General features: G+C 42.1%; 1 protein-coding gene across 5 annotated transcripts in view; it reads left to right on the top strand.

The window, feature by feature from the left end:
- abi1a (abl-interactor 1a) overlaps window positions 1–17,714 on the top strand; it is a 47,361-nt gene that overhangs the window by 12,885 nt on the left and 16,762 nt on the right. For all 5 annotated transcript variants that reach the window (XM_041961293.1, XM_041961296.1, XM_041961295.1 and 2 more), the window contains exon 3: window positions 13,804–13,980. In XM_041961293.1, the coding sequence (XP_041817227.1) occupies window positions 13,804–13,980 (177 nt within the window). The remainder of the gene's footprint in view (window positions 1–13,803; window positions 13,981–17,714) is intronic.

Here is a 17,714-nt window from a genome sequence, read left to right as displayed (position 1 = left end):
TGAAGCAAACTAGATGGTGTCACATTAGGTCAGATGATGGTCAGTAAAGATTTTCCTTCTCTTTTTTGGGTTTCTTCATTTTGTTTCAAGTAATATCACCATTTTCTAATTTGCTTAAGTTGTCTGTGAGAAATGTGAATGATTTAACAGCTTGGCCTTGATAACGAACGAGAAAACGCGGAATGCTTAATGATCCTCTCGTTCACAACATCTTCATCATCGTCTAGTTGTTTTTTTCATGAACAAGCAAGAGGAGAGGTCCTAATGTGTTTTGCCGTAATGAAGCGTATCTCTGTTTTAATAATAAAGAGGCAGAGCTGTGAGCTCTGCAGGCTGTGGGTGTGTTTTATTGCTCTCCGCGGTCCGGTTCAGAGGTGGATCATTATCATGTTGCCCTCGCTGCTCATGGATATGAGATTAGCGGCAGCCCTCGAGGCCAGTGTTCCACACTGCTGGATGTGTAATGGAGAGGAAGGCCTGTAGCTTGCGTGATATGTGTTGTTTTAACAGTGGAGAGGCAAGGAAAGGAAGTTTCCTCAGGTGAATACCTCTGGAAAATGAGAACCCCGACTCCTTTATCCTCGAGACGCCAATAATAAACACACCTCAGAATTTACTTGGCAATACGTAAGCACACCAACATATCTACATCTTTCCACAGTCTTCCCCTTAATTGTGTCCTGTGCCCATCCATGCCTCAAGCTAGGATGCCTCAGGATGTGGCTCTCTTACATTAACGTGTCAGTCAGTGTGTGGTGAGACGTTGCCTGGCGTCAGAGCTGTTTCCTTTTGGTCTGCCCACAGTTACAAGGGGTTTGCTCTGGTCAGGGTGTGTCTGCGTTGTGGTGGCATGGAACTGAGGCATCCCTCGGAGTTGGATACCGAGTATGTTGTACTATCCAATACTGTAATACAGCACATCGGATCTTGTATTTTTCATGTGCAAGACTGACATTGGCTACTATTTTTGAAGTGTTGAAAAAGGAACAAATAAGATGCATAATTCAGTCCAAATAAAATATCTTTAGGGATTTAAAAAAAAAAACTTCAGCCTCTGCAAATTTTTAGTCTTATATTAAAAATCTGTGTTTAAACAACCTTAAAGCTGCAAATAATGATTCATTTCTTCAGCGGTTCATCTGTGAACTATGTTTTGGATCCATGAAATGTTTCCTTAGAGCCCAATATGACATCAGATTACTAGATTTGGCCAAATTTACAGCCCAAAATGCAATATTCAAATTACTATCATGTAAAGCAGAGAAAATGAGCAAATCTTCCCATTTTAGAAGCTGAACCCAGTGCAGTTTGCCGTGATAAACTGCTTAAATGATTAACTAACTTTAAAAAAGTGTTGTTAAACAAGTTTCTGTCTGTTACACTATTAAACCTCCTGGCCACTGGCATATTACCTGTGACTAAATCAACATTTTCCAATGTTGGGAATGAACATTATCTAAAATTTTCCAACAAGTAAGCAAAGATTAGGTGAAGATCTGAAAAAAAGAAATTGAGTTTTGCACTGAAAAAAACATGTTTTTATGCTGTAGCATCCCGTTGATAACTTTGTGACCCCTCAGATGTTCATTGTGGGTCCAAGCCCCCAGGTTGGAAACCGCTGGGCTAATCTACTAATTGATTAGCTGTCAAGATGCCAGTAGGAGCTGTTCAGTTTCCAGTAATATCAACATTTTCGAAAGGATATCATCAAACAGAATTCTTACATGCTAGAATTAAATATCATTTTAAACAGTGTTTGTTGTGTTTTTTTTAGGCCTGTTGCATCTTTACCTGAGTTGCTTATTGATATTCAGTGGACGTCATGGTCAGGCTGCAGAACTTAATAGCAAACATGTGTGCTTGCATCTGTGTGTATGTTTGTGTGCTGACAGGTATTTGTTTGTGCGTCACCTCCCCTGCTGCTGCTGCTTTTCACAAACCGAGTCTCTTTGCAGTACTGAGGCGGAAGAGCTTATGGGGAAAAAAGAGTAGCTTGTGGGGCGTCCACCTTGTGCTGCGTGTGAAGTGGCTGCTAAGAGGCTGCGAACAGGGAGCGCTTTGTCTGTCCGGCGGAAGAAAATGCCCCACATTGAGAACCTCTCTGTGATACCCCGAATAGAGAGGGAAGAGAGGGAGAATAGAGTATGTGTGTGTTGGGGGATCATGCACATAGAGCCTACGAATTCATGCTGCAGCTCCTGTGTCCTGATTATGAGTTTTTCCTTTCCCCTGACACAGATACCAAGTTTCACAGAGTGTTTTTTCCTGCATGACATAAATTTATTTTTATGAAACTGAACACAGAGGCATGCAGCTACATAAACCTGTCGTTCACCTGAGACAACGTCGTTGAGGGAGTGTTAGTGTGGAGAATGAGACTTAACAATGGAAGCAAAGCAACTTTACTTGGAGAAATTCTGCAGGAGCTCAGAATAACAAGGAGAAGAGTAGCTCCAATAAAAACTACATATTGTCACATTGTGCGTACTAGAGGTGTAACATTCAGCTCACAGTTCAGTACAGTGCACATCAGAGGGGTCGTTGGCCAGATTTCCATCCAAATTTAGTGCAGATTTTAACCAAATTTCAGCAAAATCTGCAAAACAACTTTTCCACCTCAGCCGAGCATAAAAACTTTTGCAATATTTTATGTACAAATTGAAACTACCAGATGGAATGAAACCCACCTACTGTTTGATACGCTTGTAATATTTCTAACACGCATGGAGTAAAAACACTTTCTGAGGCATTTTTATCTTGGGAGAATAAAAGTAAGGCTGCAGCCACTAGTTGCATTTTTAACGTGAAAATTCACATTTTTCTACTGCAACAGATTGTACCTGTTATAAATACTGTTAGTGCACCCATGTCTTCATTAGTAGATACAAACACAGAACAAAGAATCATTACTACCAAGTTGAGAATGAAGACCGCAAAACAGCCAGTGATGAATTGACACTTGCTAACACCCACACACGCTGAGCTATAATTGACCTTTTTGATGTTTTGCTTACATGCAGTCAAAACAATTTTTAGTGCTGCCCTCTTAGAAATCCCCCTCAATTCTTAGTGACTTATTTTAAATCGGTCTTTGGAACATTATTAGCAAGAACAAGTGACCATTTTTTCCGCATCTGTCTCATGGCAGCATGTCAGTCGTGGAGGAAATGGTGAGTCAGTTTCAAGCAACAATAGTGGGAAACTCTGGTCAGCAAAGCCTCAAGTGGCAGTCTTTGCAAGACAAAGTAGCATCAGTAGTCTGATCAGTATCAATTTGTAAATTAGACTGCTCTTATACCACAAGTAACCACTCTGTTAATTAATCAAATGGGAATGTGACTGTTCTTGACAGTGTGGTGAAAAAACAACTGATGGATTTCTGGACTTGATTTTACAAAATCACATTTTGCAGCTCGGTATTTTGCCAGTGCAGCTGTGTTTTAAAACGATGTGAATGGCTCGCACTTAACATTCGGAGCTGGCCAGCGTGCCGATTGAACCCAGCGACCACAGCGATGAAGCAGCACAACAACAGGCTGGATGCAGAAAGCAGCTGACGCACACACAGCCAGAGTACACTCCCGGTTTGTTCCCACAGCTGCGAGGTTCACTGAGACGCTGTTACTACACTTGCACAATATTCTTATCTGATTACACGAGTCAGCCCACTGCTTGTATTCAAACTAGGATTCGGTTTGTAATTGTTATCTCAGCCTGGCACGCATTTGGTTGTTTTGGTTGTTTTTCATTCCAGTCCTCATTCCTCGGATGTACAATTGCATGCCGTTACACTCTGCTGCTTGTGTGTGTGTGTGTGTGTGTGTGTGTGTGTGTGTGTGTGTGTGTGTGTGTGTGTGTGTGTGTGTGTGTGTGTGTGTGTGTGTGTGTGTGTGTGTGTGTGTGTGTGTGTGTGTGTGTGTGTGTGTGTGTGTGTGCAGTGCCGTGATAAGAGCACACACACGCATGCAAAGACTTAGAGTTGCGTCTGTGTGCTGCAGCGCTGGCTTTTTGGCCTCCCGTCGAGGAAGAATGGCACTCATCCAAACAGGAAATGAAGTCTTATAGGTCTGTGTGTGTGTGTGTGTGTGTGTGTGTTTCCTGCTGATCCTCGCCTGTGTATTTTGGTCTCTCTCCTGTCTCCCCTGGTGGTCTCTCCCACTTTCACTGTGGCTGTGAAATGAGGTCCATGCAGAGTTTGTCTGTATTTTCTTTTGTCACTGTTGGATATTGGTACTATTCTACATACCTCTTTCTGTCTTCAGTAGATTATAGCGATGTGTGTGTGCGTGCATCAGGGTCTTTGTGTGGTCCATTGCCTCTGGCCAGTGGTTATTTAAAGCTAAACGACATGCATCTGATATTTGAAACTGGCTGATTTTGTTTTAGAGAGTGTTTCGGATGTTTTGGGCACATAAGATTCTAAATTTTAATTTTTAGTTATCAAATTTATCGTTTCAGGTCTATGATTCCAAACCTTTTCTATAATGAAGTGAAGTTTCCAAATATTTGTATTGTATATTTGTAAGCCCCTGCATTGTAAGGATTTTCTCTTTTTTTTTTAAACATGTTTAGAGTCAATAAGCAGTTGCAAGGTGAGATTTTCATCTCTGAGAACCTCAGGATTCATAGATTAAATAAATAATAATTGATTATCTCAAAAAGATAAATGACAGTTTCTATTTTTTGTCTTGCATGGTTTATGTAGCTGGAACATTGTGTGACAGTGGTGGCACACTTTAGGCATCGTCCTCATCTCTGAGCAGCTAATGGGAGTCAGCGGGAGGGAGATTGATAATGGTATAAACTGGAATGAGAAGCAGGTTTTAATCCATCTGGAAAATTAGTTTGTAAACCAAAGTACTTAGCACTTGGCAAAAATGGTTGTGTAAAAAAGAATTTTGTCTTCATTATTTATCAGTAACCTTTTCGACCTGTGGCAGATACACAGTATTATGGTCCTGTGATTGGTGCAGAGCAGCAAAAATGCACCACCCCTTGGGACTGCAACAAAACAATCATTTTCATCATATTTTAATCTTTTTTTTCAATTCAATTCCAGAAATTGTTATGTCTTGTAATGTCACAGAAAAGTGAAAAAAGCCCACCACAATTTCCCAGAATCCAAAGCGAAGACCAAAATGACAACAAACAACAGTCTAGAACCCAAAGGAAAAACAGCAGCTCTTCGTGTAAATTGGTGCTGATCTGTCTGTCGATCTATATTTGATTAATCGTCTAATAAATCCATTTGCTTGAAGGTGTGTCTGTGTGTGAGCTGAATGTGAAATGTGGCAGTGCATGCACAGTCATCATGACTCTGTCCTGCATGAACAGCGGTTAAACTCGAGTAAGTGATGATGTGAAATGACTGGTGATGTTCAGAGAATCATCATCTCCTCGGCTCTGTGGTTACTTCCTCTCCCCCCCCCCCCACCCCTCAGCATCATCATCATTACCAGCGCATTCTTTCCCACTTAACAGCCCTCCACAATTACATCTAATCATTGCACCTCTGTTCTGCAGTTCCTCCCCGTGTAAGAGAAATGCAATTATTTTTCGACAGCTCCATATAAACAAGGCTCGTTACAGAAGACACAGTTAGTAGCACAGATTCAGCTTCTGGTGTTTGTTATCTCTGTTGTCGTGTGGCTCTAAGTCTGGGCTCGCCTTAGCTCGTATGTAAACCTCAGGTCCCACTCAGAATGCTGTTTTGGCCTCAGCCCAGAAGTTAGAATGACAAAAGCCACTGAGGTGTTTCCATATGTGCTGTGTTAGCAAACACAGCGTCGACCTTGGCATGCTGTCCTGACTCTTTTTAAAGGAGGGTTTTTTTTTTCTCTGCTGCGAGAGACAATCTGTCCAAGGTTCTACACTTCCAGCACTCACGACCTCTGCTTCTGGCTCCATCGTACAGCACATTGGGTTGTTAGATTTACCAGAGGAATCTGGCTTTTTGAGGGATGTTTAACAAGAAGCTGCCAAACAGAACTCCCCACGGGGCGCTTGACCTCCCATTTTGGCTCAGAGTGCAGATGGAAGCTCCGACATTCCGTGTTTTGCACTGACAGCCCCGCCGAAGGGCCTTTGGACAACTGTTCGGCTCCACAGATGACGGGCTTCAGATGTGCTGGCTGTAATCACGCTGAGAAACAGAGCAGACAAAGAGGCGTTTGCTCTGCTTCAACAGCCGTTTTGCCTCAGTGCAGAGATGGGAGTATTGGATTGCACTGCTCCTACAGATGAGAGCAGAAGACATCAGAGTGGGAGCTGCAGCAGCAGAAGAATGTGACCGGAAGTTTACCAGTTCAAACCTAGGATAAGGTGCCCTTGAGCGCTGGTTTCTGTGGGTTGGGCTTCAGAGGGGGTCACAAGATTGGCACAAAGACTAGAAAACAGTTAGCCTGGCTTTGTTTTAATGTAATAAAATCTTCCTACTTGCACCAAAAATGGCAACATTTAAATCAGCAACTGTTTGTTTGAACATTAAGTAAACAAGACTATTTTGTCTGTGCTGTTTTTTAACCTCAGTGATTCACCTGAAACAATCCCAGAAGATATCCAATCATTGGTTGTACTCACAGCTCGTCGACAAATCTAGCCTATCACAAGGTTTCATTTCTTCTTGAATGTTGCAGCATTGCCATCACAGGCATTGCTTCATTAACTCCATTATCTCCACTAACAGGAGACTCAGTACACACTGGTGCAACAAAACCACAAGGTGTCTCAATGCCACAGCTGAAATATCACATTTCCAAGCTCTATTTGTGTCTATGTTTCCACATTCCACAAAAGCAGCATGTCCACAGCCCTTCTCTGAGGAAGTTATTCCAGGAAATGTAGGAAATAACTGTAGTACAAGCCGAGCAGCCAGGTTGAGAGAAGGTGGGTGCAGCAGAAATAAGCACACTTCACTGCTTGCAGCACTTCATAAAATAAGTGCTGGAACACACTGAGCATTACAAATCCGCTCTCAGGAGTGAACCATGGTAATAGTGAGCGTGTCCCTTTGCCGAGAAAGAGCATTCAGGCTCGGTCAACTTTTTCCTCAAACAAACAGATGAAGACGACCACATCGGGATGTCTTCACCTGTTAGCAGCTCCAGCCATCGTGATAAATCCTCTCGTACAGTAAGCCTGAAATTGACGTTCAAATGTGTTTAAGAGACGCGCGCTGCATAGTTTTATCTGCTCGTAATCCCACAGAACAAGGATTTCCAATTCCTGGACTGCTGTAGAGACAAGCTTATCGTAGCTCTCAGCCAGGAACGGCCTTTAATAGGACCTTGCGCCACGTCTTATTTCATAATCATGTGTGGTTCTGGTTTGTGATATTACACGCCAGTAAAAATAGTCCATGTCCTAATGTTCTTGGACGGAGTACCATGGGAACTGAGTACTTTTCTGTGTGTGTGTGTGGCATCTCAGAGGAGCAGGAAGAAGATGCCTTGCTGGCAGTTTGCAGAAATATTTTTTTTTGGTCTTTTTATCGTCTGCATTTGAAGTCTATCATCAACCATTGGCACATTTGTCTGGTCTGGCTAGCCACACATGCATACACACACAGTGGTATGTAGGGTGTGTTTGTCTAGGAGGCTTTTCCCCGTGTTGTGTGTAAGCTCCCTACTACGCCTACAGTACATGCTCTGCAGCTTTTTTGTTTGTCCGTGCGTTTGTGCATAGCAGGCGTTTTATTGAGGATATCATCCCGAGGCCAGTCTGCCAAAGAGCTGAAAAGGCTGTTTTTTTTCCCTCTCTCTCTCTAACATGTGCTGAAGTGAAACCGGCTGTCTCAATTCCATATCCAAGTCTGTAGACATGTTTTTTTGTTTTTCTTCTTTCTGATCTCTTCTTAGCTCACCCTCCACAACTCTGCGTGTGTGTCTGGTGGGAAGTTGTCAAGTTACGTTGGCGAAAGGCTTTGAAATTCCATTCCCGGTCCTTTGATTGGTTGTGCCACTGCACCGAGAGATTTATGCCCCTGATGTTGGGTGGACGCATTCTGTCAATGTGTGGCCCGTTTCCCTAAATACCCTCTAGTCTGAGCTGCGTGAGGGGGAGAGGCTGGGTCAAAGAAGTTCACCGTTGGAAAGATGTAGTACATTTTCACATTCATCATTCACTTCCTGTGTTCTCAAACAGGTGCTGGATACAACAAAGTGTGTCATTAAAAGAAATCAAAGCACCTGAACTCCATTGCTCCATTGCATACACCTAATTTATTGTCTAAGTCAAACATAAGATTATCCAAACACACAGACAGCAATACACAATGGAGGAAGTCATGACTCATTAACACACCTGCAGTGAGAGAAGACAAACAGTGATGAATGTAACACAGCATGTTTTCCTTTTTCGATGTTTCTCACCTTCGTGTCTTTTAATGTTTGACAAAAAACTGGCAAAACATACAACCTCACCCAGCGAAACATAACATGGATGTGGGGTTGAAATATAGTACATTTTCTGTAAAATAAGTAACCCAGATAGAAAGGTCTATGTTTGGATAAACCAACAAATAAAATGTGTCATCATGTTGATGCCAAAATACTCAATCCTGTATTGTCATGAAGCCGAACATTTTAAAGGGATCAGATTCAGAAATATTGTCTGTTGCAGAGGAATGGAAATTTGTCTTTGACCTGATTCACACAAGAACACAGAGTAAAAATGCACATGTAGCAAAAATATACATAAGTCATTGGATACCACAGTATGAAAAGTATAGCAAAATCTGTGGTGGATGACAAATTGATGTTATGTCATTGTGTGTCATTACATTTTCCAACCCTAAGTAAACCTTAAACGGCCAAACATAATGCAAAACAAATACAGTTACATAAAGCAGTGAGACACAGCAGATACAGCCTGAAACCTCTGAGTGGCAAAGCGTCATAAATAATGACATCATCTTTTATCTGCTTAAGAAAATACTAGAGAATAAGATTGAGACGTTGTTGGTGCAGGCAAACATTATTGCATTATTGCGTCATCTCTCCTCAGCAAGTCCTCTATGGTGTGAAGAGTCCACTTCATAAATCTTACAGTTTTTTGCTGCCTCCAGTCACTCAGGATGGTGAATTTCATGCACCAAATCTTTAGGCAAATAATGACAAATCAGGTCAGAAATTTGGGCTCTTATGCAGAGAAATGCGCAACCTCGTTAGTTATGTGGAATCGCTGTGTTTGTTTAGATGAAATTCAGGCAAATGACAGATTGAAACATGAGATCAAACGCATTTACAGACTGTCTCCCAATCAGCAGTAACTCCAAAGGAAGCTGTATTATACAACACTGGATCCTTTGACACATCTCTTTGGTATTCACAAAGCCATCCCAGACTTCTCAGATGGGCAAACATGTTAGTGCTTCACCGTGAGACATCAGAATGGCAAGCTCTCTCTGTATTTTTAAAAGGAAATTGAAGACCTATCTTATTAATCTGTCTTTTAATTTGGAATAATGTTATAACCCAGGCTGACAAAACACTGCTGTTTTAAACTATTTTAATTTCAAACACTGTTGTTTTTGCCCTAGTCTATTTCAAATTTTTATTTTTATTTTTTATTTTTTATTCTTGTATTGTTTTATTACCATTTCATCATTTTGCTTTTATTGCCATTTTATTGTTTTATTGCCATTTTATTGTTTTGTTTCTTTCTTGATGTCTTTTTATTCTGTTTTGTGAAGCACTTTGGGCTGCATGATTGCATGAAAGGTGCTATATAAATGAAAGTTGTTGAGTTGAGTGAGACACAATATCACGCCACTAGATTCCTGCTTGTTGAAGCTTTTGTGTCCTGTTTAGAGCTGCAAGCTGTCCGAGTGCAGGCAGAACCAAAAAAGCAACAATCTGGATTAAAAAGAAATAAATAAAAAAAATCACAAATATTTAGACACTTGTTGCTACTAACAACACAACAAGGATCTCTCATCTTGGCAACCACTGTGCTGACTCACTGGTATCCCAAAATGGGAAGAACTTTTCCAGTCCAAATTGATCTTGACTGGATTTTTTTTTTTTTTTCTCTGGCTTGAACATGTGGATGACGATGGTTGGCAGCAGTTCCAATGTATGACCTAGATCCTCAAACTAGTCATATAGGTGGGCGACTCTTTTCTGGGTGTGGGAAGAATTGGGTGGAATTAGAGGGATAAAGAAAAGACGAAACTAAAAGATGCAATAGAAGAACTGGGTGGAAGGAAGAATGTAAGATAATGGAGGCGATGAGTAAAAAGAGCGGTTCAAAAAACACAAGGCAGCAAGAAGTGGGGGCCCTTAAATCCTAAAAGCCTGTAACTGGTGGATTAGCCAAACGCCAGAGCCAAAACTGCTCAGTGTTCTGGGAAAGCACCCGCAGGCCTCCAACATATGGGTGACAGTGGTTGAAAACACATGTGAATCATCCACCTTTCAGCTTGGCAAGATGCATTCAGAGTTCAGTCTCTCCCCACCTAACAGATGGACCACTGGGATCAAGTCTTTAGTGCCAGTTGAAAAGTCAGTAGAACCACTCGAGGTGAGAGTCAGACTGTTAAATAGCTATTGCTCAGATCGGAGCTCCCCGCCAGGTCAGTCGAGAGGGGTCAAGCCAGAAAGCGTTTTTCTACTCAGACCTTTGCATTTTTGTCAGATCCATTTAACATTCTTTGGGCACTGGTTAGCGGATTAGAAAAGCCCGCTCGACAGGGTGTAGCCACTCGCTGCGTGAAACTTGTGGTTTTGAATTTACCCTTCTGTCAACAGTTCTGTAACTTCGGGCCCAAACTGTTACAGCAGGGCTATTTTCCCGGCATACAGGAAGGAGATGAACTCACAGCACCTCGCCTTCTCACTTCCCTCCCTTGCCAGCTGCAGTGATGTTTGTCCACCCGCTGCACTGTGATAAAACGAATGTGTTCAGCCAAGAGCAGATGCTTTCCCAATTTTGCTACATGTTTCAACAACAGGTCTCTTGTTTCGGAGGAGTTTCTTTTGGTCGTTTGAAGTGGAACTCTTTTTGAGTTTTGGCTGAGAACCACTTCTTTCCCATATCTTATCATAACATTAGCCTTGCTTCTGTCACTTATTTTAATGTGCGTTTTGAAGCATAAAGAAAAGGTCGATGGAAATGGCAAAATTAAAAAAAAACCCTCCTCATTTTTTGAGGTGGTTTTTGCCTCCTCTAAAAAGGGTCAATGCGCTGAACGGGAGATGAAACACTTTTCCGGATAACTTCTATGTGGTCAAGGCGATTGGTTGGTTTTCCTTCTGTGAGGTTTATTAGCAGTCGGCAAAAAACTGGTTTGGTTTTGTTCTTCTACTCTGTTTATTGTAACCACCTGTAACATAGTCTATACCGCTAACTTCTTTCAAAATGACGCTTTGCGTAATCTATTTTATTTGCTCCAAACCAGTTGGTGGAAATGGAAAGGAAATGATGGAAAGTTGCATTTTCTTTTTTGCATCGTTTCAAAAGTTTGCTTCAGGTTCACCCGACACTTAGATGGAAACACAGCAGTAGTCCCATGACTTTACAAGATGTCTAGGTGAGATCTGGGGTCACAGTAAGCTGAGATGAGGTTAAAGATTTGTTGTGGAAGTAAAACCAAGCTACAATCCCTCCTCCTCCTTTACCCCTTCCTCTGTCTGAGTCCATTATAGCCACCACTCCCCTGCAAATGGAAGCCGAAAAGACAGATTAGATTTTAGCCTAGTTCTCTCCAGATGACTATGATTTGTGAAATTTGGGCATCATCTCTGAGCTGTGTGGTCAAGTTATTAGCGCGTGTCCCATCGTAGTGGAGGCCCTACACCACTGGGCCTTGAAATGCTGCTAAAATGGAATAATTAAAAGACTTTATACTAAGGGCCTCTCATGTTCTGGCAGCCCAGCTCAGGTTAAAAACGACGACTGTAGTCAATGCTCTGTCATCCTTCTTAATTCAAGCAGACACAACAGGGCATTGGAACAGAACGGATGTTTCCCGCTTTGTATGGGAAGTCTCTGTGGGAGCAATTATGTATGAGCAAGTTTCCTTGTTATGAAATATTAATTCTTCTTTTTTCTGTCATTTTGAACAATCCACGTTCTTGTGCCCTTGTTGTCACTTAAGAAGTTTTTTTTTTCTGATTACTAGAGCTTGTCACCTCTCGAGTCTGTATCTCATTAAGGTCACAGTTAGACTTGATTAGATTAGACTTGATATAGTCCAGAGATGTCAGCACTTACTGCACTGTACTGGACCACATGTACTGAAAGTCCACCAGCGTTGTTGATTCCATCAACTCTGGGATGAGTGATACTTGAAGGCTGAGCCGTCCATGCAGTTGAACAGAGCAGCATAAAGAGACAGAGCTCAGTCCAGCTCCAGATCCCTGTGGCATGAAAGGAATCCTCTGTTGGCACTGGCCGCTGACTCCTTCCTCCCTGTGAGAGACCGTCGTTTTACTGGTCTGTCCTCAGCAGACATTGCAGCCTTTCATCTCGCAGAGGAAGGGCAGCTGCTCCTGGGCTCCTCTTGGTTTGGTGGGAGTTTGCAGGCAGAGCAGGGAATGGAAATGCAATGCAATGGTGTTGAGATCTATTGAAGATTTGACAGTAGTGTTAGAACATGATGGAGGATACGCCCTCTTGATGGCACTTCACTAGTAGGAAATAAAGTGTCCGCTATTTGATAATGAACAATTAGTTCTGGCTCCAGCTTCTCAAATGTGAGGGTTTGCTGCTTTTATCTGTTTTATCGCAGTTTGAATTGCGCATCTCCGGTTCTGGGATTCTTGGTAAGACTAAACAGCAGTTTGAAGACGTCATCTTGGCCCTTTGGGAAATCGTGATGCAAGGTGTAAAATAAGGGAGTTACGGTTTGGGTTTGATAACTGCATAAATGGTAACCAAGACGACCAACTCCAAAGCATTTTGCTTTCTAGTGATTCAAACTGAATTATCTTATCTACACCAGTTCACGCAGCATAGATTCACCTTGTGTGCACAAACAAAAGTATTGATGGACTGTGAGCTTGGAAAGTCCAGATTCAGAAACTGTAGATCCACTGCCTCATTCAAGCCTTAATACAGTCTTCCTAATGATCAAACCTTGGCTGCAAACATGCACCACACAGGTTACAGAAGGAAAGCATAAGTTTCAGTTTTCAGTAAATACATTTTTCATTTGGAGCCAGCAGTGTGCAAGATTATCCAATGCATTTTTAAAGCCACTAGATTTTGCAAAGCAGATTGGGTAATTAATCGAACATCGGTTCAGTTTCAATGGTAAAACACTCTGGGCTCCAGGAGTATAAATAATGCATCGCAATTTGGCCCCAGCGTTCTGCAAAAGGAAGATGAAAGACATTTTTTCAGCACTTAGAAATTTGTGAAAATATGATTTAGATACACAATAGACTTAATTTAATTCCTCTGAAACATGACTGCAGTGTTCTTTCACTCAGTGTTCCCTTCAGTAACATTTCATCACATCACTTTCAGTTCTAACTCATCTCTCTCAGTCTTTATTTTTTTTACATTTCTGTGTATTTTTGTGCATGATGAATTTTTAGTCGGTCAGAAATGTTCAGACACACATGCTTCGGTCATTATTCTGGTCTGTACCGCAATCGATTGAATTAGTGTGCATTGGCTGTTGTAAAAAGATTACGACCTTGGTGATGAAAAGCACAGCCTCATGATTTAATTAAACCTTCTTCAGCTGCTGTATGACGAGTTCATTCAATCCCAGAGGTCCCTGCTGCCGTGCGTCTCTGTGTTTTCACTTTGGCATCGATCACATCCCCTCATCTGTCCTCACTGTGTCATTTACAGACTGTGGACATCCATAAAGAGAAGGTGGCCAGGCGGGAGATCGGGATCCTGACCACCAACAAGAACACGTCGAGGACCCATAAGATCATAGCGCCAGCTAATATGGAGCGGCCGGTCAGGTACATCAGGAAGCCCATTGACTACACTGTACTGGACGACGTTGGCCATGGCGTCAAGGTGAGTAAAATGTCCCTTTTCTTCCTGGTTTCATGTACTTGATGCTCCCGATCTGCTTTCTCTACACTCAGTCCATTAGTTTATCTCTGCTTCTGTTCCTCCACTTTCTTGTTCTACTATATCTAATCTTCTTCCCTCCCCCCTCCTCTCTTTGCTGCCAGAGGTATTCCTATCTCCCTCCTTCTCATCTCTCTCCCACTTTGACTCGTTTTCTCGCTCACACTCACACTCCATCTCTTGTGCTTTCCCTTTCATCTTCAGAAAGCACCCCTTCTGACCCTACAGGAATATGTTTCAGTGTGGGTTGGTGGGAACGGGTTGGGGGTGGAGATGAACTAAAAAAGTGATTACATCACGCAGCTTTCAGAAAACAGCTCTATTCTTAGAGTGTTGTGAAAATGGCGACGTTTTTAAAGGCACTTAGGCCCAGGCCACCCTTGTGATCTCGTTCTCCAGTTTCTCTAAACCTGAATGATGTCACAGTTAGATTTGTTCTTCATTTTCACATCAGTGCAATCTGAAAGGCCGGAGAGCTGTTTTTGATGTGATAGACTCTCCCAAGTCGAAACTGATGATCCAAGAGTGACATTTTCACTCCCTCTGTGCCATTAGGGCTCGCTTTAGGGGTCACTGGGTCGGCCTGACAGTGGTGGTAATGACATCATTTCCTCACGGCCGCAGGCATTTTGGCGATCTCCGTCCTCCCCTTTGAGCGTCCTCTGCTCCATCAATCAGCCAATCAATTGCAGCTTTCAGACAGATTGGATTAGAGGCCCGCCATTACCGTCCCGTATTGTCAGTCTCAATTTACTGTGCAGGGAATTACACTGGACCCCGTCATAGTGGAACACTGTGATGGCTGTGATGAAGCATTTTATTTGGGTGTGTTTCCTGCGACAAGAACAAACTTTTCACTGCTTATTATGAACATTATGTACTTCCATTAAGCAGCTACTCTGGCACTTTTTATCATATCACATGATCTTCACCAGCGGATTGTATCTACCCAGTTGTCATGGAATTATAGATGTTCATATTTTCTTTTATTTACTTATAAAAAAAATGCAATGCACAATTTCAACAGCAGGGCATGATGAAGATCATGTGAAATGATCAAAAGCCCCAGAACAGCTATGGACCTTAAGTGGAGTTTTGTTTTGTCAACGGCTTCCAATTTCTTCAGTCAATATATAATTTAATGATGTTCATTCCCCTTTAAATGTAATCACAGGGCAGAAATCAAGCAAAATCACAGTGAAGTTCATGTGAATCATCCACAGTTCTGACTCTGCTGTGCTGGATTAACTAGAAGAGCGGCTCAAAATTAGGATGCCACTAGATCATTGCACAATAGTGTCAAATTACTGAAACCATCGTGCTTCATGGCTGCTTCCAGAGTGTTTGATGCATCTATTTTAAGAACATTACGTATTACTCTGGGCCTAATCTCAGTGGATTTTCTCCTTTTTAAATGTCTTCATGCTGCATTTAGTCAGTGAATATGATGGGGAACACACACACACACACACACACACACACACACACAGCCCTACATCATTCACCTCCTCTCATCTATGCATGTCACAGCCGAAAGAGCCAATCAATACTCAACATCAATACTCCATATTAATTCATACAGCATCCTGTGATGGCTGCTGTCAGATGCCAGGCTTGTATAGAATATCTATAGCCATGGTTTACTTACAGACCAGAATCAATACTTTAATGGGAGTTTAAATCATGTCTATTGCCTCCAGTTAACTGTGAAACTCGCTACATCTGCGAGTGTTTGCAGAGGCCTAAATGTTGAATTGGTGTCACAGCCTCACACAGTGTATATATAATTAAAGCATTAGCTGTAATATAGAGAAGAAACATCATCGAGCATGTGGCGCTCGCATACATTATTGGTTAGAAGCTGCGCAAAGATCCGCAGGGGCGATAAAGAAAAAGAAGAATTGAGGGAAGAGAGAAGATGAAATTCATCTTGCGGATAATCAGATTCTTCTCTGAACACAGCAGCATCATATCAATAATAAGTGGAATCTCACAGCTGAGGGATCGGGATGTTCCTGCACCTCAAGGCGTACTGACGGTGACATGATGCTTTTCAGTTTTAATACCAAAGATGAGATTTACTCTCCCAGTCAGCTGATGTTTAATCTAGTCAGCGGGGCTTTTGGGAATCCAGGGACGCTGATGTCAGGTGTTTGGAGTTAGATTTCAATCCTTTGATATTTGCTGCTGTGACAGTGATGAGTTTACAGGATTAACTTAAAGGGATAGTTAGAGTTTTGGGGAATTTTGATGTTTTTCTTGCTTGAGTCGACAAAATCATGACTGCTTTTTTGAAGTCACCATTCACTGAAATGATAATCCTTAAAAATGCAGTCCTGGTTGATTTGGTGACACCCGTGGTCAACATATAACACAAAGTGCAGCTCAGTACCACGGCAAACTCTCCTTGGTTAGCTCAGAAATACAGCAGAGGAGCAACTGGCATATCTGTTTACAGTTCAGCCAAACAAACTCACGTTGTTTTAATACAGAAGTCAGTCAAAATTGCCACCGTTAGGTTTGCAGCCTGTTGCCTGCAGCTCTTCAGCTGACTGTCACCGCTTCTTCTTGTTGCATTACTTCCTGTAATATTTACAAGCAATCAAAAAAATGCCTAGAAATGACTGTTGTCTTTTTTTGCGGCGCTACCAGCCTGCTAACTGGTATCAGCGCTAACTGCGGTGACAAAAACATGCTGTTTTGTCTTCATTGCAACAAAAGCCCCTGGTGTTTGCCCAGTTGAATGCCTTTAATGTGAAGCAGCTGCAATAGGAAATGATCGGTTTGCATTAGAAGTTTCTTAAAACAGCTCTGATACAGTGTAAAGAGACTGAGAAGTGAGAAATTAGGCTAATCTTGTGTTGGATAAATCTTAATCCAGCATGGAAATGCCGACACAACATTTTCTAGGATTTAATCAAAAGGTCAACAAGTCAGTTCCCAAGTTAGAAAGTCTTGATTTTGAGAAAAAAAATAAAGCCACCGTCATATGTCACGACTTCTACTTGTCTTCTTGTTTGGACTATATTAGTTGTGGTGTTTCCTTTGTGGCTACATTAACCACAGGAAGTGTGTGTGTCCTTTATACTGAGCATTGACCCTCGACAGACTCGCCCAACTCTGACAGACCGCATTGCTCTAGATTTCCCGCCCAGCCCGACATGCTAAGCCTTTTTGGACTTGATAACGACCTTAATCTGAACCTGTCTGTCCATAATTCAACTTGGACGTTACTGAAGCATTTCCACGCTGACAGTCTGGTTTGTGCAGCAAAACGGAGATCCGGCATTTGCCAGGAAGATAAGGGAAGGCAGTAGTAGGCCTTGGCATTTCTGGCATGACCTAGATTGTAAATTGAATCTCGTCTAGCTCTGATAACCTGCAGAGTGTGAAATTTGAACATGAGATTTACCATTCACGGCTGCACTGAAGGTGTTTTCTGTTTTTAAATAGGCAGAGATCGCTTCGTACTCTGCCCTATGCTGTGAATTTGCTTTTAGTTTCATTTTCTCTCCCTCTCGTTGGTCTTGTGATGCTACAGTGCTTTCTGCAAAGGCCACTGGGGAAGATGCATTATAGATGAGCCACTTGACTCTGCAGTTGTCAAAGCCCACTGCTATGTTGGCTCTATATTCTCTTTGACATCAGCCCACACAAGTACAAAGGTGGCTTTTTAT

Source organism: Chelmon rostratus, chromosome 20 (assembly GCF_017976325.1).
Source record: "Chelmon rostratus isolate fCheRos1 chromosome 20, fCheRos1.pri, whole genome shotgun sequence".
NCBI classification, from domain to species: Eukaryota; Metazoa; Chordata; class Actinopteri; order Chaetodontiformes; family Chaetodontidae; genus Chelmon; species Chelmon rostratus.
Note: the sequence above shows the minus strand (reverse complement) of the source record. Positions and strands in the feature narration are given on the sequence as shown.